The sequence below is a fragment of the Corvus hawaiiensis genome, chromosome 3, assembly GCF_020740725.1.
Source record: "Corvus hawaiiensis isolate bCorHaw1 chromosome 3, bCorHaw1.pri.cur, whole genome shotgun sequence".
Classification (NCBI taxonomy): domain Eukaryota; kingdom Metazoa; phylum Chordata; class Aves; order Passeriformes; family Corvidae; genus Corvus; species Corvus hawaiiensis.
In genome coordinates, this window is record NC_063215.1 from 94,922,702 (window position 1) to 94,949,725 (window position 27,024).

Consider the following 27,024-nt stretch of genomic DNA (forward strand, 5'->3'; position numbering starts at 1 on the left):
GAAGCTTTTGATAAAAATGGGAATATTATCATTTCAGATAATCTGATTTTCAACTACATTAATAGTATTTTAATAATCAAAACAATCAATTTGATGTGAATACCATTCATGTTGAGTGGAATTATTTGCTAAAATCGGAATTTTTGACTAGGAAGGCCTGGTAATTTTTAAAGCTTGCCATTCTACCCAAAATAAATGTTTTCTTCCTAAGATCAAGTCGCATAATGGAAAGATTATTAGACTACTTAGTTTCATGTTTGTGATTTAAGTTGACTAAGTAATGCTGTAAAGTGTTAAGTACATGAATAAAAATGCGCATTATACTTAATTGGAACATGCTTCAAGGAAGCTATTAAGCAAAAAACCCCAAATAATTACCTGTCATAGATAATTGTGCTTTCCTAAACTTGAATCTTTGTGAGATGCTTAAAGCTATATGTTTCAATGTTGGCAAGTTCAGGTTATAAGCTTAAGGCAAAATACTGATAACTATGCGTTCTCTTAATTTCACCGTACAGGACAGCTGGCTTTAAATTTTGACATTCCTTATTATTTTACATCCCTCTGTTTTCAGGGCTGTGTTTGTCAGGTGGTTTAAGTTCTCTTTCCCAGGAATGATCTGGATATTTTTTAAACAGTGTTTTAGCTTTGAAACGTGTTTTTATAAAATAACTGGCGCTGAAGCCAGAATGAAGCACTAGTGAAGGACGTGGAGGCCCTAGGTTTGGTTTTCTCTCTTGAGCGCTGGTCTGGAGCCCTTGTGGGGCTTGGGTGCTCTCCTCACCTCAGCAAGCTCAGAGGGGAACAGGAGCTTAAGGGTTCAACACTGGGGTGGTGACTGAGAGAGATGAATGCTTTTATCTAAAAGCTGTTGGACACCTGGGTTGAGGGCCTTCCTTTGCCTACCAGGATTCGAATTTTTTTCCCTAACCTCTCAGTTGTATTGATCCAGAAGTAGAAAAAATAATGTGCAAAAAAGTTCTTTAAGGGATTAGTGGTATAACATTAACATTTAAAATTAGAGAGAGACATTTTGACAAGTAACATGCTGTGAATCAGATTTTTGTTGCTGAAGGATTGTCAGCAAGGTTTCATCTTTTCTGTGTGTATTTTGAAAAGCCAAAAGAATCAGATGCTCTTGTTTCGTAAGCCTACAGAGACATGATTTTAACCTGTGCATTGAGGAAAATGAACTTTTCACTGCCTTCAGAGCATGGCCACATTATTCCCTGTCATTAACTCCAGTTGGCTTAAGAGCAGAATTTATAAGCAGAACTTCAGGGTATAGAAAAAGAACAGTAGGAGATGAATATGTAAGTAGCAAATACCATGTTTCCATGGAATTGTGGGGAAGGAAGACAAATAAATACATTTTACATACATTACCATGGATGCAAGTAGATGATTATGTTGTAAGAGGTGAGGGAAAAACACTATTGAAAATGCCTCTCAAGTTTCCCATGATGCATTCTATGTGTATATGTCCATTGGCATGAGGGGAAAAAAAGAGTGTTCTTTTTTTGATTGCCAACTTTTGTACAATGGGAACATACAAAATACAAAGCCTGCTTAATGGGAATGTTTTTATTCTATATTTATTAAGAAGTAATGTTTCTTCACCAGATAATATATGCAAAAAAGTCATCAAGGACAATAGTTTGGAGAATTAGTAATTAAATTTTTGTAGGATATGACAGGTATTACTTTTACAATCCAGTGGAAAGCAGCAATTCTTGTGAGTGTTGATAAAATAAAATCAGACTAACTTTATTACAAAGTAGTATCCTGTGGTATATATGGGAAAGGTTTAGGTCCTTTGCACACAACTCTGTGTTAGAAAATTGAGAAGCTGAACATTTTTTATTTACTGCAATAAGACAGATATTTGAACCAAATATTTGGAATAGACTTCACCATTTCTTTTGCCGTGCTTACTGTTAATAATGTATTTATGGCTAAATTGACAAAAAAGGTTCAGGATTTAGTATTAATATTCTGGAGACAACCTCAAGAGATAGTTTCTTGCACTGTGGGCAGATCAGTACACTTTGACAGTTCATCTAAGTTCTTAAAAATCCACATACAAGGTTTTGTGACAATTCTTCCTGGGCTCTTCTGCTGCTTTACTGACCTTGAAAAGCCTTTGCTCTTATGGAACCTTAGTCCTTCTTTTCCTTGCTTGTTAAATTACACACAGTGTTTATAGAGGGTGAGCGGGAAGAGTTATGAAAATAAACTTACTTAGACATTATTTCAAACAAATAGTGACTTTTGCTCTGAATCTTAAGTTTCCCACAGGGAAGCAACAGTATCAAAGTGGGCTGCGAATAGCTTTACAGACAGATTGAATGCAGACTTGCATGGAGATGAAAAGCATCTGGTCACACTGTAATGTTGTCATTGGAGTTCCATCTATATTCATGTTGTAAAAATGAGCAATTTCAGTGTTAATCTTTTACAATTTGCCACTTGATTGTGGAGCTTATATTTTGAGCAGGTAAAAGTGTAACTTCTTGTCTGGCTTTTTTCATGATGAGTTTGTTAGTGCCCTTCTAGAATTCTGACTTGTGTAAACAGAAAAAAGCCCTCTAAACAGAAACTTTAACAAAGCTGTTATTTCCAGTTCTAGTGCAGCATATGACTTAGCACAAAGTCAGGTTATTTGCCCACAGATGTCATTATCATGGAATATCTTCCTTAAAACAATTAATGGATTTCCACAATGTGAACAATAAACTCTGTGCTGGAGAAAATACTTTAAGAAGATACCTAACAATAATCAGTATCTCTGCTTTTAACTTTGTCCTGCAATGGAAAGTCTTTCTTCAGTTGTTGATCTGAGCCCAGTTCATCTCAGCTGTCTCTTACCATCCCTGATTCTGCTTTCTTCTTCTCTTCCTCATAAAACTTTTCTGTTTTCTTTCAAAAGAAAATTGACAAAATGTAACCTTGCCCTCCCCTTTTCCTCTGGTCTTTTACATACTTGTCCCCAAATCCTCTGTTTTCTCCCTTATTATATCCACAGAAAGTACACTTTGGTTTATGTTGTTTAATCTTTTTTTACCCAGGAATATCATTCTGTCTTGTAATCTACTTCATTTTTCTTCTTAACATTTCACTTTCTTTTATATTAGGATTTTCCAGTTCATAACTGAAAAGCAGAGTATTTTTTTTTAATACATTTGGGTCAGCATGAAACAAAATGAATTGAAGTTGGGGATTTTTTAGAGTGAAAGGGAAAACAAAACACTACTTAGACTTTTCCTTCAGTGCATTTGAGTGCTTTATTTTAATGTCTTGTCTATGTCCCCACAGCATTTTGTAGGAAAGAGATTCATAAATTTATGATACAATAAAGATTAAACAACATTCTTTTTCCTCAAACCTGCAAAAATATTTTGGTTTAGAAAATATGTAGCAGAACATTTAAGCTAGACTCTCTCCCCGGGTTTTTATCTAGCTTACATCTACCAGTCCTTTCTGTGCACCACTTCTAAGGTACAGTCATTTACTTGCATTTCCATCCACTTAGAGTTCTGAAGCATCATCTTGGTCTTCTCAACCCACCATTCAGCTGGTGAGATACTTTTGCCTGGTCTTGACAAAGGCAGTCTTGTCCTTCTCCTATCCACTCAGGATTCTTCTGTGAAGGGATGGTATTTCTAGCCCATTTTGTAATACCACACATTGATTTTTCAGTTGTTTTCCTCCTCTATGATTCCACACAGAAGCTACTTGTCTTCCCTTTCCTGCTACTTCAGGACCCATTCCCGCTCAGTCGTCATTCATTTACTACTCGCTATTTCTAACAGGCTAAACCTTCTCTGATACCCATTGTAGTGAGTTTAACTCTGCCATAAACTGATTTCTAAGTCCCTTTTAGGACATCAGTAAACTGTACAAATAAATCCCAATTAGGAGAAGGTGCTATCATCACCTTCTCTCAGCATATCAAAGCCCTTTGAGGATTTGGGGCCACTGTTACTCAGCTGCCTGCTTTGTGTTACATCTTTTTTTGTGGGCTTGCAGCATGATCTCAGCCAAATTTGAGACCTAAGCTTTGAACAGTGTCAGGTGGACTGTGCTAAAATTTCTGGCTCAAGAAAATAATAAGGGGAATAAGGACCACAGGGATAATGTGTTACAATTTCAAAAGACCAGAAAACTTAAGTAATAGCTGCAGTTGTGACAGGCTGAGGCTTTCAAGTGTGCAGTGTATGCTGTGACTGCTGAATCAGATAATCTTTCTTTTAAACTTTCCATTTTGTTTCTTCTGTTGAAGTTAGGAATCAAAAGTTTCCTGTTCTATGAATGACAAGAATCAGAGAATGAATGTATACTTGTAATTAATTTTCAGCAATTAACAATTTGCAAGCAGTTTGAAATTTATTCTTGGCGTGGAATAAAGAGCTTTTGGAGAAATAACCAAAGATTTAAAATTCTGAATTTGCAGCTTGGGAGAGGGAAGTCAGAGAAATTTGTTGAGGTCCTTCTTCAGTATTAAGAATACATTTTCTAACAACAGTGAATGTTTATTAATGAGGAACTGGATTGCTACTTTAAACTGCAGCTAGACTTTTGGAAATGTTCTGTTGGAAAGAGCTAGTTAAATTGTCAATAAGAGGGATATTATTGTAGGTATCATGTCTTCTGTAATTTGAGATTCTGTAATGCATGTGGGCTTTATATGTCAGCTAAAGTTACTTGCTTATAATGTTAACATTTATCTTGAGGAGGATTTGTGCTATTTAGGTTTTAGGTCTGATCTTATGCCCATGTCAGCTGTTGCTGGAAATGATAGAGACATTTGGAATCTGGAAGAATCAGCTTCACAAAATCATCATGACTCCTTGAAAGAGTGATGTCAGGTTCCCAAATGAGTCAAGCCATATTGGAAAAATCTGTGGACCCAATTTACATTTTTTCTGAGAGAATCATAAAGAGATGTGCTGATAATTCAAAAGTCCCTTCTTGGCAACCAAACACATTGCCATTCCATTGGCTACATTCCATACAGTTTTTTGTTTTCTGTGGTACCATTCTTATGTGCCAGTGCAAGTGAAAATAGGAACAACCATGGTGTGATTAGCATGGCAGCATAAAGAAAGTATATTTTTTTTTCCTTTTTTTTATGGCCAATAATGAGGAGTTAAAATGATAAAAATTAGTATTAGAATCTCCCTTTAAAGATGTGATGTGGTGAGAATGCATGAGAGATCTGAATTTTTTGGAAGCTTTCAGGGTGGAAATTAAAGCATTGCTTCCTGAGCTTTGGATGACATTCTTCCTTTCCCACCCAAGACAAAGGGAGTATTGCAGTTCTGTATCCCTGGATCAATTAAATTCCTTGTAAGCTAATTTATTCTAGACAGAGCGCATTTTTCTAATTGCATGTGTTCTGTTATTTCGCTACTCATAAATTCAGTCTAGAGAATAACCTTTACAAAGGATGAATAAGAATTTTCTGCATTTTATTATCTTCAAGGTTCCACTGGTGTTTTCCATTTTTTGGAAAGTAAAAGATCCAAGGTTTAATGTTTTCCAGGATGCGGACAACTTATGTTACAGGTCTTACCTTAGCAATTGAAGTAAATGGGGACCATAAAGGCTGTTCTTCATCTTTTGCCATTATTTCTCCTTAATCAAGAAGCAGTAGAAGCACCTAAGAGTTGTTTGAATTTCAGACCGCTTTATTGTTACCTCTAACATGTGCAAATTAAGTATATATTAAGAATGTACATTTCTTACTGGGTGATTGAATGGAACTTCTGTCATTGTCACTAAGTTGCTTTCAGAATTTTCTATGCATTATTCTAAAAATTGATTTCCCAGTAACATCATTCCATAAGACACAGAGAACTTTTTATCTGTTTTATAGGGTTGTGACTCTCAAATGAGCATGTCAGAAGTGTCCTGCAGTGAAAGTACCTCCTCTTGTCAGTCTCTGGTACATGGCTCAGCTCCAGAAATCCTCATTGGCCTCCTTTATAATGCTACAACTGGAAGATTATCAGCAGAAGTGATAAAAGGCAGCCACTTCAAAAACTTGGCAGCGAACAGACCACCCAGTGAGTGAAAATCTTTTTTCATCCTAATGCTTCTCTACTGGTGGGGCTCTCGGTAGCAAGGACTTCAATCCTATCACTTAGTCTTACCCAGTCAAAATGAAATAGAGCAATCATCAACTAATCTGTTTCATGTTTTATATTTCTAGTCAGTTGGGAAATAGCAAAAATCTAAAATTCAAAATATTAATTGTAAGTTGACAAGCCTGTTTTAATTTTTCATGATGACTGACTAATAAATTACCTTTATCATAATGATTAATTGCTAAATTACTAATGCCTCACATCACAGGCCAAGAATAAAAAGTCAGTGTTTAAGGAGAAAGTACATGCCAGTTAATATTAATATAAACATTCTGAACAGTTATTGCTGTTCCTAGAGGGGTTGATACTGCAGTCTTTAATTGCTTATGTGCCTGTATATATGTGGTAATATATGTAACTTGGGAATGTCAGTGAAGACAAGGAGCAACCACTTGAGACCTTTGGCATATTTACTGTACAGGAGGAGTGTTCACCATCAGAAAGGACTTGAATTGTGTCTTCAAGCATTTGTTCAAAAATACATTTGTCTGAAATATTTGTGAACTTCATATACTTCTTATCTGGAGCCAGATGGAATGGAGAGAAAGTTATTGCTGTCTCTAGCTCTTTGACATAGCTAGAGAATGTTCAGTAACGAACTTCTTAAGAAAATTTTTTTATTGTTTTTTAAGATGGTGTGTCTGATTTACATAAGTGTTAATAAGAAATACCTACCTGTTCCTTTTGATTTTGTCTGGAGGCTCAGGTTTTAGCTACTCTATGTTTTTTAAGCCCCAGATTAGTATGGCACTAGCAGATTATCTGCTACTGGATTATGTATTAGGCTGCCAACATTTTGTAAGTGGTTTGCACATCTCACTTTGTCTTCAGAGTTTAGGAAGTAAGCCAGACTTGACACTGATGCTCTCTCCTCTTTCTCACTTCCTTGACCCACGTTTATTCTATTCATTACTTGGCTCACCTTACTCTGCTTTGCTTTCTCTGTAGTTTTCACACTGATGGAGCCAGACTTTGTTAACATGGCCAGAGAAGGAAGGTGATAAACAAATCTCTAATACTTTTATATGATTAGGCAGCTGCCCCAGAGTCACCTATTTGGAGACAAGGTGTAGAAAGAGATGGGGAAAGCCAAAGAGTTCCAAGGACACTGGGGTGTGGGAAGAAATGAAAGGGAGAGAAGAGACTATGTGTTCCCTTAAAGCAAAACCAGATGCTTATCTTTCTGAAATCTCAGAGAAACTCCGTTTTTATTTAATATTTAGAATATGCAAGTTAGGAGGGGTTCAGTACTTGTTTTGAAAACAGAGAGATTCATTCCCTAGTATGTTAATTGCCAAAATGTGCTCAGTGGGCCCCTGCTGCGTAGGGAACAGTTGTGTGTCTCTCTGGGGTCAAAAATCTGTTTCAGATTGCAAGAAAGGAGCCTAGAATATGGCATGTAGCTCTGTAATACCATGTTCTGTCTAACCTTTTTGGAGGGAAGGTCTTCCATGCTACCGTTTTTCCTCCCCTGTGAGGGATGGGGGAAGATTTGATATTCATAATAACAATAGTCCAGTTCTGTTTAGGCAAATGTGGGTTCAGAGTTCTGTTGTTTCTAGAAAGCTGGGAACTAATGGAGTTTCTGGGTCTGGTAAGACCATGCACAGAATATTATGGGATCCAGATTTCCCTTTTGGGCTGTTTTGTGCCATCCCCCTCCCCTCCCCCCAGCAGTGGTGGCACCTTCTTTTAAACTCCTGTCACTGCCATATCCTATCTCCCTGCTAAATACATCGTGGACATCTGCCAGCCTCAATCTGTGCCATCATTTGCACAAAATGAAAACTAAGGCTCATAGGGATGATGATGATGATGATGATGATGATGATGATGATGAAGAAGAAATGTCCTGGTCACATTTGTTGTTTGGACTATCAGCGGTCCAAAATCCTGAGAAGTGCTGCAAAGTACATGAGCAGTTCAGTTTTCATTCATGTATTGAGGAACTGTGATAGAAATGGAAGCAATTACTCTTTCCCACGTTTCTGTAGTCTAGGACTTGTGAACCTGTGAATTTTTGTGAAGTGCTTCTGCAGCAAATATGAACTGAATACTAAATTTCTACTTCTTGCCCTACATGCTCCTCTGCTGCATAGTTGTGTGTTACATAGTAACTAATTTAGCAATTGAGTACAGGCAAATAAGCCAAATCCTGCAGGCAGTGACAATGGATGTGTCTTCTTTGCTTCTCTGTGCGACAGTTAATATTTTGTCTGAGAAAAAGATGCTTCTCAATTTTCCTTAAAGTTTAGTTGAAACAAGGTGTCAGCTTTTGCCTATTAAATCAATGTGTGTGTATGCATGCACGCACACATTAAATCCATACAAATGTGGATTTTAACAAGCGAGATCTTTACATTCTGGAGACCCATCATTGAATTTCAGATATAAGTGTCCCTCAGCTGTTTTTAGAAATTGCATCAGAGTTATTCTCTTGCCGAAGTTCATAACTACTCAAGAACTGAAGTATTAAAGTCGAATATCAGTAACTATAAAAGCTAAGGGCAAAACCAGCTTGGTTTTCAGTTCAATGATTTTTCATTTTATTGCTTTTAATATATGAAGTTTAATTACTATGTGCAGTTTTTCTAAATATGCTGGAGTTAGCATGAAAAAGCATAAGGTTTGATAAGGATTTTTACCCAATCTGCTATAACTTAATCATTTGCATGATTCTTGCTATGGTGAGTGTAGTTTAAAACCCAGTGTCTGTTAGTCCTAAGATAACCTGTTATATAAGCAATGTAATTTTTGTTAAAGATTATACAAAAACTGCACGAAGTTTTCATTTCATTGAATTTTACCTAATGATCCTTTTGTTCAGTCCTTTTTCTGATCTGTGCTGCTAAGGTTTCATGTTCTTACACTCCAGTGAATAGTGTTTCCTCTTAAACTTTAACCTTTGATCCTCTCTCACCTAACTATTGACATCTGGTCATTATTTCTTTTACTGCTTTCCACCCCCTGTTGTCAGATGGACTGTTCTGTTGTCTAAAACACTTGATAGGTGGACAGGTTTATATAATCCGAGGTGAGTTCCTGTAGAAACTAATTGGATGTTGTCTTTTTCATGCAAAAGAAAACTTGCCAGCAGTAAAACATCCACGGCTGCCTACCATACCTGTTTATAAAAGTATATGTTTATTTTTTGTGGCACTCTAATGCAAAAGTTGCATTTATCTCTGATTATGGATGTTGGGGTTTCAGTGTACCTGCAAAATGAAAATACTTGATGTGTTTCTTTTAACAAGTTCCAATCTTTAATGTTGTCCATTAACATGAGTAAGACAGGAATAAAAATGAAATGTGAGATTGTTTTGTACAATTTTAAATTTCCTATAATTAGTTAACTTCATGAAATGCACATCCTTCTGCCGGAGCATGGTTTGGTGCTTTTGGTCCAATAAAAATAGAGCTTTAAAAATAAGGGTTTATACCCAAATGCTAACTTATAATGTGAGCTAACTACATTACTTGGATCAGCTTCTTAAGTGTATGCTTAAGAGCACCATACAAGCTACTTTTTGAACAATCATCTTGAATTATGCAAAAACTTGCTTTTCTTTAAACGTGCAGTAAGTGTATTCCTTCATGAATCTAGGAATTAAAAGGTTTTTTTTGTATTGCGTTAACTTCCATCTTTGAATGCACTTTGCTACGTTTTGGTTTTCAAAATAAATAAAACTGAAAAGCCCAAAATGAGAACCACATCCATGCAGAGATTATTCTTAAGCATTTTATCCTGGCTGTTTTGATATCATCGCTGCATATTGACATTGTATTTTTTTTCCTCTTCATTAATTGCCTTTATTCCACTTCAGTTACCCATATTCTTTGAAATTTCAGTGGTGTGCTTTACAGTGTTGTGGCTAGTTGGAGCTTGCTAAGTGTTAATGCAATGTAAGTCTGTTTAGACTAAACAAGGGGGTCAATGGAAGAGGATTATGAGGTATACCTTTAACTTAACCCATGTACATAGTCCTGGAGCTAGTTCATTTGCTAGTGTGTTTATAATATTTTGTTTACTTGTCATCTTTCCATGTGTCTAAACTCACCTGTGTTCAGCCAGCCTGGTATACACCATATCCTTGTTCCTTGTAAATACCTCGTTCTGCACATCTTTTGTTCCAAGGTATCTGACATTCCACAATGTGACTTCTTTTGTAGATACCTATGTTAAGCTAACACTGCTGAACTCGATGGGGCAGGAGATGTCCAAATGCAAAACTTCAATCCGCCGAGGGCAGCCGAACCCCGTGTACAAGGAAACCTTCGTTTTCCAGGTGGCACTGTTCCAGCTCTCGGACGTGACGCTCATCCTGTCTGTGTACAATAAGCGCAGCATGAAACGAAAAGAGATGATAGGGTGGATTTCCTTAGGTCTCAACAGCTCAGGAGAAGATGAACTCAATCACTGGACTGAAATGAAGGAATCTAAAGGACAGCAAGTCTGTAGATGGCATACTTTACTGGAATCGTAATGGATGGTGGAAAGTGCAGTCTAAGTGGTTCTAAGGGAGTTTGTTCTCCCGGGAAGATGATCATCCCTGGTCGCAATCAGCAGATGTGTTGTGGGAGTAAAAACTGGAAATTGAGGTCAACATTCCATCATAAAGGATGCACAACATGCAAAATGGTGGGATTTAATATAGAATCTTCACTTAGTGTCATGAACTTCCTTGGTGTCAGAGAAGCCTTGCTGTGCACAGATATGATAGCAGTATTCCCTTCCCCATCCACCTGATGCTGTATTTGTTTGGATTTGTTTTGTGGTTTTCAATTCAGAAACATTTTGTGCAAGGTTCTCCAAATTAATGTAAGCTCCTCCTTGTGTACCTTTTGTATTGCTTTAATACTGTAGCTTCTGACCTGCCTGCATTCAGATTAAAGGTCAATAGTTTGCACTTTGAGAAAAAGTTAATGGTCTGTAAAGCAAAAGCAAAAAAAAAAAACAACAAAACCACTGGTGAAAGAACACTTAATAATATAGCAAATAGAAATATACTGTTGTTTTGCACTGAGTTTCTTCCCAGGAGCTTAGTAAAGTAAGTTTTCATTTTTTGATATGCAGTTGGTTTGAAAAATACTAGCATTTGGGCATCAGGTGAACTTTGACATCAAACTAAAGTTTCTTCAATCTGTGACAGGAACGAGCTCTATATATGGCAAAAATTGGGTTTTTCCCTCTTGCCTGTACTTCTGCCTAATCCAAAGAGACCAGATCATCAGTTTGGTCCCTTCCAAAACTCCTTAGACAGGTTGTACTGTAAAACTATGTAACTTTCTGTTGAAAGCACTTCCTGTATTCATGTATTCCAATGTAGGAAGCTCTTAGAGCACGACTTTACTAAAATATATTTTCATTAAACAAATTGATACAGGTTTCTTTAAAATGTCAGCATTTGGAAATTAGGTTGAACGACAGTGAAGGAAGTGGCAGCAGTTGAACTACTCTGAATGAATGCAAAATACTATGGCTTTGCTTGAAACAGCTATCCATTCAGGCCTCTTGTGAGCTGTTTTAGGAATTACCGTATGCTGTCTGTTGGAAGTAGAGAGCAAACCAGGAGTTTTTACCTTTCTTCTTGGAGAACATCAGTAAGTTATTTTTCTAGTGATTTGCCAGCAATTGAATGAATGTTCACACACAAAATAGAAGTTTGCTTTGGTTATGTTCAGGCTGGGAAACACAGCTTTCTAAGGACACAGTTGAGAAGCTGCAGTATCACAAGAAGGTTTGCCATCAGATAAACACCACTAAAACTGGGGAAATATCAGTGCTTCTGAGATTCTTATTTGTCCCAAAGCCTTTAGCTGGACTCACACTAATTTATTGACTGCTGAATCTAATTCATATTACTGAAATTGTGCGTTACTGAGTAAACATATTTTTTTAAAAGCTTCCCAATTCAAATATTCTTTTCACCTGTAATTACAAGCTTTGTTTCTTTTTAATTGTTGCTGTATAGAAAGCAAGCAATTTCTTTTTTCTTATAAATGATGGTGATGTCTTACTAATATGAGACCTCACTGACTTTTAGCACTTGGTGGGTAGAAGAGTAAAGTGTTGGATTTTGTTTAGACAATTGGTGTTAGTCTAAAGCGTTCTCATTAGAACAGATTTGTTCCTCTTGAATTTCTTTATAATACCTTTGAACAATCCTGGCTTTGGGGTATACAGACAGTCAAGTACAGTGAGACTGGTGATGGTGAGTATGCTGTAATAAAGATATTTCACATGGTTCTCGAATTCTCACACTATTTAATTTCTTTAAGTCCTTTTTAAAGGATTTTGTAATTCTACATCTTGGTTTATTTGGTGTCTTTTGAGGGATTTATTTGCAGAGCCAGGTTTTCAGTTTTTGTTGATTTAAAGATTTAAACATTATTAGAGGCCTTTGGTTTGGTTTTTTTTTTCTCCTGATATTACGCTGCTGCTTCATTTACAGAAGCTTTGTTTACTAAATACAAACGATGCAAAAACTTTCTTTAAACATGAGCAGTCTTGCAGTAATACAATGCAGGTTGTCTCTCTCAGTCATTTTTGTTAGTCCAGTTTGTGAAATGTAATGTTGAGTGTAGAATTTAATCAACATTAATTTTATATGCGTAAGGAAAATGCTCAGATTTTCCCAATCCTTTATGCTTTCCATATAATAGAAGCAATGATGTAGAAGCTGTTGAAAAGCAGTTTTTCAGTGGATATGGAAGTGGTTTTATCTATTCTGTTTGTGGATACTTAGACGCTCTTTCCTAAAACTGAAAATTGTCTCTTGATGGTTGTCTCTTTGTACAGGTTTTGCTATTTAAAATAATGTACAATATTGAACAGCAAGAACTGAGTCAGGTAATTCCAGTGGAGAACGTACTTAACATCATCATTGAACAAGTGAAGAAGTCAGTTTGGAAGGTGCAGCAAATAACCTCTTACAGAACCAAACTAAACTAAACTGTCATGACTTGGATTCCTGTTTGTAGTTTGCATTGCTTCAGCTTTGCGTTTCAGCCTTTAGATTTCTAAGGCACTGAAATCTTAATTTAGACAGTAGAGATTTGTGGTACTCTGTGTTGGGCTCATTTGGGAAGAGGAATCTCTCTCTAGGACTTTTCCTGAAGTATCCAGGACCACTCTGTGCTTCACAGAAGGAGGATTGGTTTACTTGGATTTATACTGTACAAAGGCTAGGAACGGAATGTATAAAGAATGGAAATGAACATTTAATTTTGGGGCAGTAGAATATGGATTTGTCGTGCAAAACCAGTCACACCAATAATTGGATTTGCCTTGGGATTTTTGTGAGTTAATTATTGTACCAATAGCTGTCATGTTGGTTTTTTCTTCCTAGAACCCATTCTTATTATTTGATTTGTTTGTAAGTTTGTTTTTCTTATTGCTTATGCAAACCTATACTTTTGTATTTGAAATCTGCCTTCAGCTATTGTGGGTTTTTTAAACCCTACATAAGGGCTTGCACACGCAGTGTGGTTTTGTACATTCAGGTAGGTCTTAAGCACGGAACAGAATTGCTGAAGAACAAAGTATCAGTAACAAATTAGATGCACTTGTATTTTCCCCAGAGTTGGCTGTGGCTTTTTCATAGCTTTTTGTTGTTTGCCTTTGTTCAAAAGTACAGTAAGTACTTGAAAAAATGTATCAAATTAATTACTTTTCTGTGTGCCAGCAAACCATGTAGAGATTGCAGATCTTGAATTGAATCTGTTTCCTGTCAGTGTAGCCTTAAATAATTGTAGAACAGTGACTTTCTTACAGATTCTATTCTTGAAAGTATTGCATCCTTTCTGTAAGTGATCTGTTTGGTTTAGTGCTTAGAACATTTCATGTACGTCCTAATGTATTGTAAATGTGAAAAAGCTGGTCAGTTCCTTTCTGTTAAGGGCAAGGTTGTGAAGGGCGGGACAGCCAAGCACGAGGTCACTGCGCTGAAGGAGGAGAGGTTGTGCAGCGCCTGCAGGACATCGCTGTCTCCCACATCCGAGGAGGCAGGAAGGCAGCAGAGCCATCCTGCTGCTCCTGTTCAGCCAGGGGGCACGGGGAACGAGGGGAGCACTGGAAAGATGCAAAGCTCGGTCCTTGTGCTGCTGCCTCATGCTCAGGATGTGAGACATCCACGTTGTAGCTGCACTGTGAGGTCTGACTGCAAAGGCAGAAGCAAGGCAAGGTGTAAGCTTTGCTATGGAAGAAATACGACACGATTTCTAAACTAAATTGAAGTCCTCTAAGCTCATTAATAATTATATTGGGAAATTTTGGGAGTGAATGTATGTGCTTTTGTGGGAGCTGAACATTGTTATCAATTTAGAAAATACTTGAGCTGCAAACAGATTTTATGGCATTTACTGTGGGAAATATTTTTACCTGTAAATTTTTGCAATGACTTTTGATGGCAGATGCAGTGTCAGCATCAGTACCTTCCCATTTTCACACCTTTGGAGGAATTCTTTTGTTGTCTACAATCTGTGTTTGTGTTCTTAATTTATTCTCTTTTCTCCCCAATGACTCACTCCTGCAAGCTCCCCAGGGCCCTGAGAAGCTGCCTGTGGCAGTCACTGGACCTTAGAGATCAGGAACACTCTGCACTTTAAAGTACTGGTGCAAAGTTTCTGTGACCTGTCCAGCTCCCAAAGATTTCTGAAATGCAAACCAGAAGAAGAAAACTTTGAGGGAGACATTTTCATGCAGGAATTGAGTACAGATCATTCTTACACATCCCAGTTCTAACAACAAGTCTGGGGTAAGGTCAGGGAGTGAGGTGTGAGGGGAGGCCTTTTGGCCTGAGCTGTTCCAACCTGAAATTAACAACAGAGCACCTTTCACTGAACTCAGAGTTGTATTGAGCCCTCTACTTATCATACTTTTCTGGAGGAAAAAAAGCTGTCCTGTTTATAGCAGTCTTTAGAATGGTGGCTTGTCACTTGTAAGGCAGACTGACTTCCTCCTGAAGCTGAATTCTCAATAACTGAACATCCTTTTAATCTTTCCACTGATGTGCATGCCTGCCTGCCATTAATGTTAGTGAGAGGAGCCCATGGGCTTCAAGTGGAGAGCAGACCTCACCTTGGAAGAGTGAAGAGCAATGGGATTGGTACGTTAGAGAGGTGGTACAGCCTGGCACCTGCAACACAGTCAAATATGATTTCAATTATAAATGAAAGCAGAAAACCAAACATCTGGACACTGTCACAAACTTGTTATTTAATCATTATATCTTATTTTTGTTTCTTCTTTTCCTCAGCTTTTGAAATATTTTTAAAACATTTTTAAAACTTATTGTTAGAAATGTTCAAGTGGTCCCTAAACATCTTGATCATTTTAACTGGAACATTTAGCAGTGCTTATTGTTAGAAGGAGCCATCAAGAATGTTCTGTTTTTTGGTCTCTAACTCAACTGCTAGATTTTGTAGTACATCACAGCTGGATTTCACAGGATTTCAGACTACTTTGTTCTGATGGTAGTTCTTGAGGGAAAAGTCACAGGAGCATTTCCTTGTCAGCAAATCACCAACACCCATTGAAGAGATGTCATCTGAGAGCAAGGGCATTAAAATAAGGGATGACTTTGTACAGTAGCAGCAACAGTGACTCATATTCCACTCTTGGAACCTTGTGGCCCTTGGAGGGCCCTGCTCAGAGAAACTGTGACATGTGAGTTGTGGGAGTTCATGGATTCAGAGCAGCACTGCTCTCTGTGGACATTGTGTGGCTTCTAAACCAGTGTAATATACAGAGGGTAGATGGTTTTTTATTTGCCTTGGGTGAGTAGGGCAAGTGCCAACTGGCCTACAGTGACATGGATTAGTTTAGCCTTAAGAACTTATCACTGCCCCTCCTTAAATTCAAGCAGGGTTTCTTCCTTTCTGCAGCCTATGCAGGAATCTTATGCACCAGTATCTGCTTATATTATGTCTACCTGAATATGGCACAATTATTAGTGCTGGCAAGCTTAGTTCTTGTGTGGTGTGACTGTAGTAGTGGATGGGCCTGGTACATGCTGGATCAGGTTTTGCTGGATCAGGTTTTGCTGTTCAGGCTTATGCTGATCAATATAGAAACATGGTCCTTATGCAGAGGAATGTGCCGGGAGTTAGGGAAGTTGGTGGTACTGCTCCTGTAGGAATGAAGATCAGGAGACAGCCCTGCCCAGAAAAAGGGCAAGGCTGTCCTATAGCAAGAAGGATTAATTCATTTCCTTGGAAGCATCTGCTGGTTGAGCTGGCATAAAGGCCCTACTCAGGGGAGCAGAAGCAGTAATACCATACCACTGAAGGAATACCTCATGGACATTCAGGGATGTAATTAATGTCATCCTTTTCTCTCTTGTATCTGAGGACAAGAGTCTTGCCCATTGTATCAATATAATTTTTTTGCTGTGTTTTGCAAACCCCATGGACACTGATTGCATGCTGAGGGTCTAAAGTGGATTGCTTTTTAACTTTTGGTTCATTTCCAGGGTGTGAGTTTGAATGAATTTGCAGAATTAACTAGAAGAATTATCATAGCTTTGAGATGTGATCTAGGCCATAGTACAAGCAAGGAGCAGGGCTTTGAACCAGTTTTGATAGTCAATTTTGCAAATGGCTTATTATGACATTTTAAGAAAATTTCTAAGCAGTTGAATGTATTAGGGAATATTTACAAAAAGAGGAGATAGAGCAATGATCTTTTTTTACTATACAGCTAGGTTGCTGTCCTTTCCAGTAAACCACAAGGTTCATTAGTGCTCAGTACTGTTTCGTTTACGATAAATGTTTTTAATGTGATTTTCAGGACAAAGTGTAATTAGTGAAACCTTTTATTCAATTTTTCCCTTTATTTGCTTTTTTTAAGGAGAGATTTCTCCTTATATAGTATATATACTTTCTTACAGAGCTTTCTTACCTATTTTTGTATAAGATGATTTAACAATGTGAAATTAAATGCTCTATGAGCAAGCTATATCACTGTTAACGCAATCAAAAGTGCTAATATAATGACTAAGGGCCTGAACCTTCTGCCTTTTACTCAGGTCCTGGTTTAACCAGATGTTGTTCATGTTGTGTAGGACCTTTCCCTGTAAGCACTTCCATCTATTCCTGGGGATGTCTCAGGGAAAGGCACTATTAACGTGAATAACAGTGGTAAAACTGAGCCTCCTCTCCATTCTTAGTGGGACATCTGTCATGAGTAAAGGCTGCTGGCTCTGTCCCAAAGTATAGTTTTAGATTATAGTTCCCTTGATCTTCAGTGATTTTGAACTTGTTTTTCTGGTGACTATAAGCTAATAACTGATCTTAGTGAATACAAATATTGAACTGTGCTGTTACCAGCAAGATTATTAAAATGTGTTTCACATTTTAATTCATTCTTTCATTGGGATATCAGGAGTTGGATTTGTGAAGCATTCTATTGCGTAGAGATAGCACACATTCACCACATTTCTAGAAGGTATAAAATATACAGTATGTAGCATTTTCTTGCATACTTTTATACTGCCTGTACGCCACCGATGCATTCGGTGCCTTCCTTCTTTTGTATGAAACTTAATATGTAGAGAAACTGAAGTTATGGTGTGTAAGCAATGTCACTGCAACCGAAGAGATGTCTTAAACTGATTATTCCTAGTCCGGGAGGTTTCAAAGGGCAGTTCAGTTTAACACAATGCATTTCTTTGAATCTGAAGCTTTCCCCTTTCCTTCCTTGCCCCCACCCCACCCCCTGTCCAAGAAACTTCCTCATATGGCTGTTTATTCTTAATTGACTCCTGTGTCTGATGTAAGTCACATGGTGTTAACCAAAGAACCAAGTCTGTTTCTAATTATTTGGACAAATAATGTTTGGACTTGCAATTACTTAAAGACAAAAATGGTATGATGGATCTCTGTTAACAAATATAAAATAGGCTTCTGTAAATGTGACTCCCAGCTGAGAATTCCAAATACCTCTTTTCTGACTGGATGTGCATTGTTGTATCAGTAGCAAAGTGTTTGGATTGTGTTTCTTGGTGCATTTTGATCAAAATCCTATCACAAACAGAAATATCAGTCAGTCAGTGCTGTCAGATTAGCTTGGTTTACCATGTTATACCTATATCTGAAGTGTGCTACTTTGAGAACAGATTTCGCTTTCCTGTGTCTGAAGTCCTGATATAGTCCAATAAGTACCTGGTGTATGCTGGTCTCACAGGAACAAACAGACTGATGCTGCATTGTATGTACATTTCCTACCAGATTTCCTGCCAGTGTCCCTTCATGGTACAACTTCTGTAATATAACACAGTTTTCAACTACTGTTTCGACCTAAAATTCCTTAAATTTCAATGCATGTATAGCCTTAAACATCTAAGACACCAAGCACAGTTTTAATGGGAATAGGTTATATTTGCAAGTCCTGTTTGTCTCAAAAGTCATAGAATTATTTTTATATATCAGTCAAAGATTGTAGAAAATGGGTACATTGCAGTCATGTTATCAACCATGCTCCTAATTATATGCATTAAAAAAAAAAGGCGTTTTTGCTAAATGTTTTAGAAGTGAAGTATCAGTGCTCATTTCCTTTCTTGAATTTGTTTTTGTTTTCATATTTTCATTTCTGTACAGAACCTTGATGCCCTTAACTAATACCTGTGACTGAATTCACACTGATTTTCAGTATTCCTTGAGCTGCTTTTCTTTTCTGTTCCTTTTTTAAACTGAATAAGCAGTAATTAAAATTCCCCTAAAAATTTCCTTTTTTTTTTTTTTTTACATTTTGACAGTAACATAATTAGAGCAAATGACTGTTTGCAGCTGTTTATGCAGCTTATTAAAGCCTGAGAACTTTGTTTGAAACTGTCATTATAATCCAGATGAAGACATACATTTCATGGCATTTCAGTCCACATCAGGTGAACGCAGGAGCTCTGGCGATGAATGTGCAGATCTGCACATGGCGTGTCAGACTCTGAATCCCCAGAGGGATTTGTAATTAAATGTCGCATTGTATCTACAGTATCTCCAGTTATGTGTTGGCAGATACTTGTTGTTTTGTTTTCTTTCTTATTACCTAGCAAAAAACTACTTTTATCATTTTTGTGCTATTGTATATTAACCTTGAGGGTTTCCAGCGTGCAAGATCAGTGTAATGTTGTCAGTTCTCTTTCTGTAAAAAAGCCCTGGACTTCCAGCATACACATCCCATTCCTATTCTGGGGAGAGCCAGAATGCCACCAGCTGGTTTTAGTTATATTTACCTGTACAGCCCAGGTAACTTCAATCCCATGTTAGTTTGATTGAAACATGCTATAGTGTATCTTCAAACCACGGATCTGTCACAACATTAAAATAGTCATTTCGCATATCTGAAACTTTGCAGCTGTGAATTTGTATTTTGTTTACTCTATCTCTGTGAAATGTATTTTTGTCAGTTTGAGGACTTTGGATATTTCAAAGTATTTTCTGTATGTGAAATCAGCTTTTTGCATGTGAATTGAATTGCTGGAAATTATTTAAAAAAAAAAGGAAAAATCACTTTTAAAACCTGTTGTTGTCACTTTCCTTTGGAATTCATTACATCGTAAACAAAACCAGACTTCACTGTTCAGAAGATAGTAACGCTTGGTCAACCATTGGAACTGCTGTCTGCATTAAAGAAAAAATATTTTTTAATTTTGGCAAGGTAATCCTAGCCCTTACACACATTTTGGCTCTGTTTACAAATTTCCTAAGTTTCCCCAATTCCCTTTCTGTCTCCCAGTCTTTGTTGATGTCATGAACCTTCTGCTTAGAGAACTTAAAATTAACCAGTGTGACAATGTTCTAACAAATATGATGTGTATACTGGCAAATAAAGGCACACTCAGGTGATCATTCTGTTTGACTTTATACAGTTTTCTTCTGGGGTCCTCTGTGGTTCTCTTTGCTTCTTTGTCCCACATACATTTCTCAGAAAAGATCTCATCTAACATATTAATGCTTAACTTCTGCTTTCTAAGGAATAAGTAGGATGAAATAATTGAGGTTTGGTTTAAACATGAAGGAACACTTGCCATAAGTAACAATTATAATTTTACTGTAATCCAGCTTAGATCTTCTGTACTGTCCTCTGATGATTTCTGTGGTACCTGTTACAGAAAAGGCTTTCTGGACTTTCATGGGAGCTCAGCTTTAGGAGGTGTCTGAATATATGTGTGTTTTAATACCTACTAGTATGCATTAAAAATGAATTGTTGGAACAATTAAAGCATTTTTTCCTATCCTAAACGTGGGAACACTTAGTATAAAAAGCTTTTATTGTTTCTTCCCATTTCTGCAGATGAAAGGAGCATAGGCCAGTGACTTTTACCAGATGGAAGTGGAGAGAGGGGTGCATTTCTTTGCTGTATGATCCTGATCCTCTGGACCATCATCATCTGTGCAAATCCTAGGACTCCTGCAAATAAGATAGAATGGTAGTTGCTGCTGTTAAGGCTAGCATTTTCCAAAGGCTGTACACCTAAAAATAATGTGGCATTCCGTATGCAGACAGCTACATATTTGGTGTTTGAGAAACTTTGAACAGAGCACTTGTGACCATTTTGTTTAGAAGATGTCACAAGACATTTGGTATCCTTGTCTGTTAGAAAAAAGCAACCCAGGAATGTCTTTCTCCAGATTATGTTAGATTGTTGAAAGGTGATAATATGAAAAATACTTGATTTAAAAGAGGATTTGAGAAGCTGTGAAAACATGGCTTAAAAGAATTAGTGAAATAGAATCTGTAGACTGATGGTCACCAATTACAAACAGCCATTTTCTACACAAAGATCACAGAAAAAAAGAGTTACTACACAGCTTCAGCTGCATGTGTGGTACCTTGCACTCACCCATGTTTCATACAAGTATCTGAGCAGAATTATGTGTAATGCTCATAGTTGGTAGTTAGTTTATTGTGAAACAATAATTGCTTCAGACAGGTAGAGCCAAGTTACATCGCTTTTAGACAGATACTACTTTACCTGTCAGAGGCTGTCTCTGAGTAATTGTCTTCATGTGGCAAATTTCACATTAGATAGTATATAAAATCCTTTGGAAGCCGGTACTTACTTGGTTCTGAAGGTTCCTGTGGTCAAGGGCTATTTAGCATTTTTCCTGATGAAATTTGTGGGTTTTTTTCCTCTAGTATTTTTGTTTTTACAGTCCAACAGTGCAGTTCTGATTTAGTGTTCTATTCATATTAGACATTTAATTTTACTTGTAAATTAGCCCCCCCCCCAAATGAATGAGACCCTTGCTAAGGCATTTTGTTACCTGATAATCATTTTGAGTAGCTACACTTCAGCACAGGGACTCAAAAAACCAAATTTAGTGTTGTTTTGGCATAAGAATAGTAAGGATAGAAGGAAGAAAAAAATGCAGAAATGAAATAAACCCTTATCAAGCAACATCATGCAACAAATCAGCTGGGCTTTAGATAAATGATTTATTATTAAATTTAAAACCTAATAGGTTTGTATGTTCTGAGTGTAGTTTACACTGGTTTGTTTTCCACTTAATTAGAAGCCTTACATTTCATCTTATTAATAATGAAAATCCTCTTGTCAAATTGTGTAAGATCATGTTGAACTAATATGTATATTTTAGAGGCGGAATAAAATCTCCCCTTGTAGCCTTTCATATTATTTCATTGCATTATGCAAAAATTCTATTCTGCTTTTAATTTTGCTAGTGTGAAGTAAGAAAACTTCATCTTCCATTCCTGCCTGGGAAAGTCCTGATTTCAAGAACTATGATGAAAAGAGTTCAATCACCATGGCCCACTGTTTGCAATTAAAGGTTAACTGCAAACGGAAATTCAGAGTACCAGGCCAACTGAGCTTTACAAATGTAATGAATGTGGGTGTAAGAGATAACAGTGATCAAATCTAAAGTTGTATTCTGTGATATCAGTTCTTGTTGCAGTGGTTGAACAGTTCAGAAAAGGAGCAGGCTTAAACATGCCAAAGGAGACCAGATTTGTACTCCACTTGCTGTTAGAGTTAAGTACACATTTCCCATGATACCACAGCATTTTCATCTGCAGAGACCTGAAGTACCAATAGACTACAACGTCAGTCACACAAGCCTTTGCTAATTAATGCCTTCACTGGAAAATGTCTGGCATTCTTAGGAGATACAGAATGCAGAATTCATTCATATTTATATTTAAAAAAAAAATAGGCAGGAAAAGAAAAAGCCACATAATCAGCTGTTTGATAAAGCTCCAAATCAGTCAGCTAGGCTAAAGGTCATGAATATGTAGCTAGATCTTAGTAAGCCTCAGTGGCAAATCATCACACAGGCTTGCTGCAGTTTCCTGAGACTGTGTAAGACACTTGGGAGCACAAGCCAGGCCAGTAGGCTGAGAAATGGCATTAACCATTCAGCCTTCACCATCTGTCACTGTGCAGCCAAGCAGACGCTTCTGATGGAGCTGTTCTGCGTCTCCTCATTTCGGTTTTTAACTGAACTTCACACGGGGCTTGCCAGCGAATGCAAAGTACTGTCACCCACAGCACTGCCATCCTTCTTCTCTTTGCTAAAGTTCCCTTTTTCTTCCGCGTCATTGATATATCCAGGCAGTAAATGACCTGTCATACTCTTAAATTTATCAGTGAAACTGGTGCACATCTTTGAAAGATATTGTGAAATACTTTGTAAAGCATTACTATATAGAAATTACTTCCCATGGTATTATATCCAGAAGAACGCTTTTCTGCTTATGCTTAAACATGCCAAAGAGGTTTGCTGAATACCTTGGTCTTTCAGTAATGCTCACTATCAGCAAGAGTCACTGAAGGATCAGGATAAAACCTAAAAAGACTTTTTAAAAGTTTTCAGTGAGATCTGTTCCCCAATGTGACTGATCGGAACCTAAATGAGTGCCAGTGCAGGGAGGGGGGTGGAAGTGCACAGCTGGAGCTGAGCTGGCCTTCCCCAGCAATCCGTGCTTACCTCAGCTAAAATGACATGGAAATCACTACCTGAGGAAGCTGTTCTGAGCATGGAGGCATTTTACACTGCTGACTGTTGCCTGTTGGAATATAACCAAACACTTCTCATCTTATTTTGAAAAAAATCTTGTAAAAGTTATTGGAAGTGAAATCCATAGGTGCAGGCAGAACAGAAATGGATCTAAATACTTTTAGAACACCAGGGAGTTATTTTGATGGGACAGAAATCTCTACTTGTTTCTAGTACAATAATGCATCCTTTAAAAAAAATCAATTAGAAAATATATAGCAATGTCATATTTTAAAATTCTCTCCTTTTCATACAGTTGATGTTATTTTAGGGGTTCTCCTAAACCTCCAGCAGCATTCCCTTTTTTTCTTTTTTCCCCATCTTCCACCCACAGAATACTTGTCCCACAACAGGACCCCCTTCAAGGTCATAGGTTGCCCTGTTATCTGACACAAGAGCAGTAGGATTGCTGCTGCTGGTGCTTGGACCCTGGGGAGCCTTTTGGGAGGAAGGGTGGTTGTGTGTGACCATGTGGGAGCATCAGCACCACTAGGGAGCTGGGAGAGAGCAATTACTGAAGGTAATTCAGAAGCAGGTGTTTTCAGACAACCTGGAAGATCCAAGGATGCTGGTACCCAAACCACTGCGCATCTCACAGACCTGCTGCTCTGCTCCCTCCTTGGGTTTTCCATGGAAGAGGGTGATCCATCATTAGGCAAACCTTTCACTGCCAGAAATATTTCAAGGAATTGCTCTCTGAGTGCATATCCCACCCTCTCTAATTATGCAGAACATTTCACTGAAAGCTTTCTCAGAAGGCAGACTGTAAGATTGACTGCGTCAAGAGCCTGAAATACAGAATGCACTTAAACTGTTCGTTGTCATTCTGGACAAAGCAAATTAAGCATCCCCAGCAAATGCTGCCATCAAAAGAACAAAAGCTGTGAAGTGATCCAGTTAATTCATAGTCCATGTAACCACCGGATGACAAACAGTTCTGCCTTGTACCAAAAGTAGGAATGTTGTTGTTTATGCTGGGATGGATCTGAAAAACTGTTAACGCCTCGTGGTGGTCTGCAGTTAGGCCTTCAGCCTTCACTTGTGCCCACCAACTCCCTTTGGCAGTGGGTTTCTCAGCAAGTCTACTGCATGTGATCTTTTCTGGTTTGTTTTTATCGGTACAATGTGGAGTTGTGCTTTTCACTTTAATTAATTAACTAATTAATGTCCTTGTGCAACATTAACAAATACTAATTTTGGTATATAGTCCTGGGTCAGGTGAGTGTATTTATGTTCCTAACCTAACCCTGAAATCAGCCAGTCTGAAGATGAAGCCTAGAAAGCTCTTCGGAGTTCAAGCCACTGCTGCTCACCAGTTTAAGGGAGGAGACAAATCCATCAACCCTAATTTAATGGGAGAATTTTCAGGTAGACAGTAATTGAGTTGGAATTCGGCCAAAGCCTTGGGGTTAAAGAACCTACTGTTATGAAATGTGTTCGAGGATCTTTAATGAATACAAGCAATTGAGATCACGGTTTCTTCTCTTCTGCAAGGGGCAGCAGAAAATGCTGCTTTGCCTCCAGAAATAATTTGGTGCCTGTAATCAGGCTGGGGCATTGAAAAAAATATGCCACCTTCTGAAACACCAGAACCATTTTCTTAGCAAGGACGATCTCAGTGTGTTGACCTGTAGGAGGAGTAGCTGGACAACATATTTCAGTAATAACCCTCACATCAGTACTGGGAAATAACCACTAAGCAAGTAAAGGAATCCTTAACTAACTTGAATTGACTTACATTAGATTCAACTAAGTTGGGGGTTTCTTCCCTCTTTTTTTAGTCTCAAAAATCCTGCTGGTTTGCAGAATAATTTCAAACAAATTTATTAATCCCTTCAGCTAGGCTGGACGAGAAGAAGGTCTCCAGACTTGCTGCTTTCCATAAATAGATATTTCCATATCCGTAAGTTCTTCTGGATTTCTTACACATATTTATTTCTAAATATAGCTAATGGTTGGAAAAAGGAGCATGACTGGAAGAGTCCTTGGCAGCCTAAGCATGAGGGAAAATTGATGCCTTACAGATACTAGAATTGTTTGCCTTTGAAGCTCTTGGTGAAAAAAATTGTGGCAGCTAGCTGAAGCCCAAATGTAAGTTAATGTGTGCACAGAGGGGGTTGCATTTTTTTGTTTTAAACCACCTTTAGTGTGGGATACTTTATCGGCTGAATCATCGATCTCCCTTTAAAATCAACAGCCTTTAAAATGCATATGAAGGTATTTATTTCAGAGATTAAAAAATATGCAAGTCAAACTTTACATGGGTGCTTAAATCCTTCAATATGGGACTTGAAATGCAGTTGCATTATGCTGCCTTGCACCAGGACAGCCCCCCAGAGCAGCAGTGATTTTGTAATGCTACCTGTTAGAGCTAAATTCTTGCTAAACAAGCAAAATAATGGTTTATTTGTACCTTCTTTAAAAGTATGCATTTACTTTTGGTTTTAAGCTCATAGTGGGTGAGTAGCTCATAGCACACTGACAGAGAAGGACCTGATGTACCAAGTATCTCCAGGAACTCTGGAATTATTACAAGCTGCAACATTTACACCTGTGTGTGTGGAATGGCTCAGGTGGTACTGGGTGAATCATACTTAGGGCAACCAGTGCCCTGCTGCACAGTATAGTGGGCCTGAGAGTGAACCTCAATGCCAAAATCTGCGTTAAAATTAAATATATTTAACTTTGGACTTCTATTAAGGTAGTACTTCCTTTGTACAAGCATACTTTGAAACACAGTAGGTGTTCTGTATTAGCAGGATTAGATTTTGGAAGGTAAAATCAACTTTATTTAAAAACATACGCAGTATGTAAACTGAGTAAGTAACTCAGATTTAGTGCCCTGCCTGAGATTCCCTGCATTCCCCTAATGCTTTCCTCTCCAGTCTCTGTCCTTAGAAACAGATAGACATCAAAACCTGGGCAAGTGGTTAATTCCTTCAAGATGACATGGACTTGGAATCCAATGAGATTCTTCCTTTTATATTTGATTTTTGGTTTGGATTATTCCAGGATATTTATTCTTCTCTCTTGGAATAATTTTGCTTTTGGAATAATTTCAGACAACAAACATAGTACACAGTTTAACTTACTGTGACCCACTGGCTCCCAGAATAACTTTTACTGATTTATTTCTCAACTGTTGGCTATGCTCTGCTGTTTTTTAACTCCTTTTGTGCCCCTCAGATCTGGAATTGCTGCCGAGATATTTTTCTTGAGGCCTTTTATTTCTGATTTACTGTGTGCTTGTCTAAATAAAGGAATTGCTCTCATGGCTGTAAAGTAGTAGGAAGCTGCTGACGCTTTTTGAGAGCAGAACCACACACAGGAGACCCATATAATTTGCTTTGTAATTGAATGGTACATTTCTCAGCATCCAAATTTTTAGCTGTTGGGATTTCTCTTTTAAGATGATAAATCCTTCAGAAGTTGTGGTGCATTCCTATTAAAGACAACTAGGATGTATTTCCCAAGCTCATAACAATAAACTGCCCGAGCACAGAATTGCCAGAGAATCTCCCTTGGAGCTCTGCGTAATCCTCTGGTAACCTTGTGCAAACTTCTCCCGGGATGTAACAGAAACTTGGCACCTTCTTCTGGCTGTCCCCAAGTCGGAGCTGTGCCCTGCACTGTCGCTGTTAGCTTGTTTTTGTCTTTGGACTGATTGGATCTTTCCTCTGGAAGCCAGGTTGTGCCAGCTTTGTTCGAGCTGAGCGGCCCCACTGCGCTCAGTGGAACTATTCATGGAGCGAGGTGAGCTTGAGGAACTGCTCAATGGGAGCTGGGCTGGCACCGTCTGGCCCTTGGAAGCAGAGAGAGAGGGAAGTCTTTTCCTCCTTTTGTGAAAAGCAGAGAGCAT

The 27,024-nt window shown here is 37.9% G+C and overlaps 1 protein-coding gene across 4 annotated transcripts in view; it reads left to right on the plus strand.

Moving 5' to 3' along the window:
• Positions 1-19,994, plus strand: part of SYT14 (synaptotagmin 14) — an 88,992-nt gene extending 68,998 nt beyond the window's left edge. For 3 of the 4 annotated variants that reach the window (XM_048297177.1, XM_048297179.1, XM_048297176.1), the window contains 3 exons: positions 5,879-6,068; positions 9,127-9,183; positions 10,320-19,994. In XM_048297177.1, the coding sequence (XP_048153134.1) occupies positions 5,879-6,068; positions 9,127-9,183; positions 10,320-10,633 (561 nt within the window). In that variant the 3' untranslated portion in view covers positions 10,634-19,994. The remainder of the gene's footprint in view (positions 1-5,878; positions 6,069-9,126; positions 9,184-10,319) is intronic. The other variant, XM_048297178.1, reaches the window with a different exon arrangement.
• Positions 19,995-27,024: the final 7,030 nt, after the last annotated feature.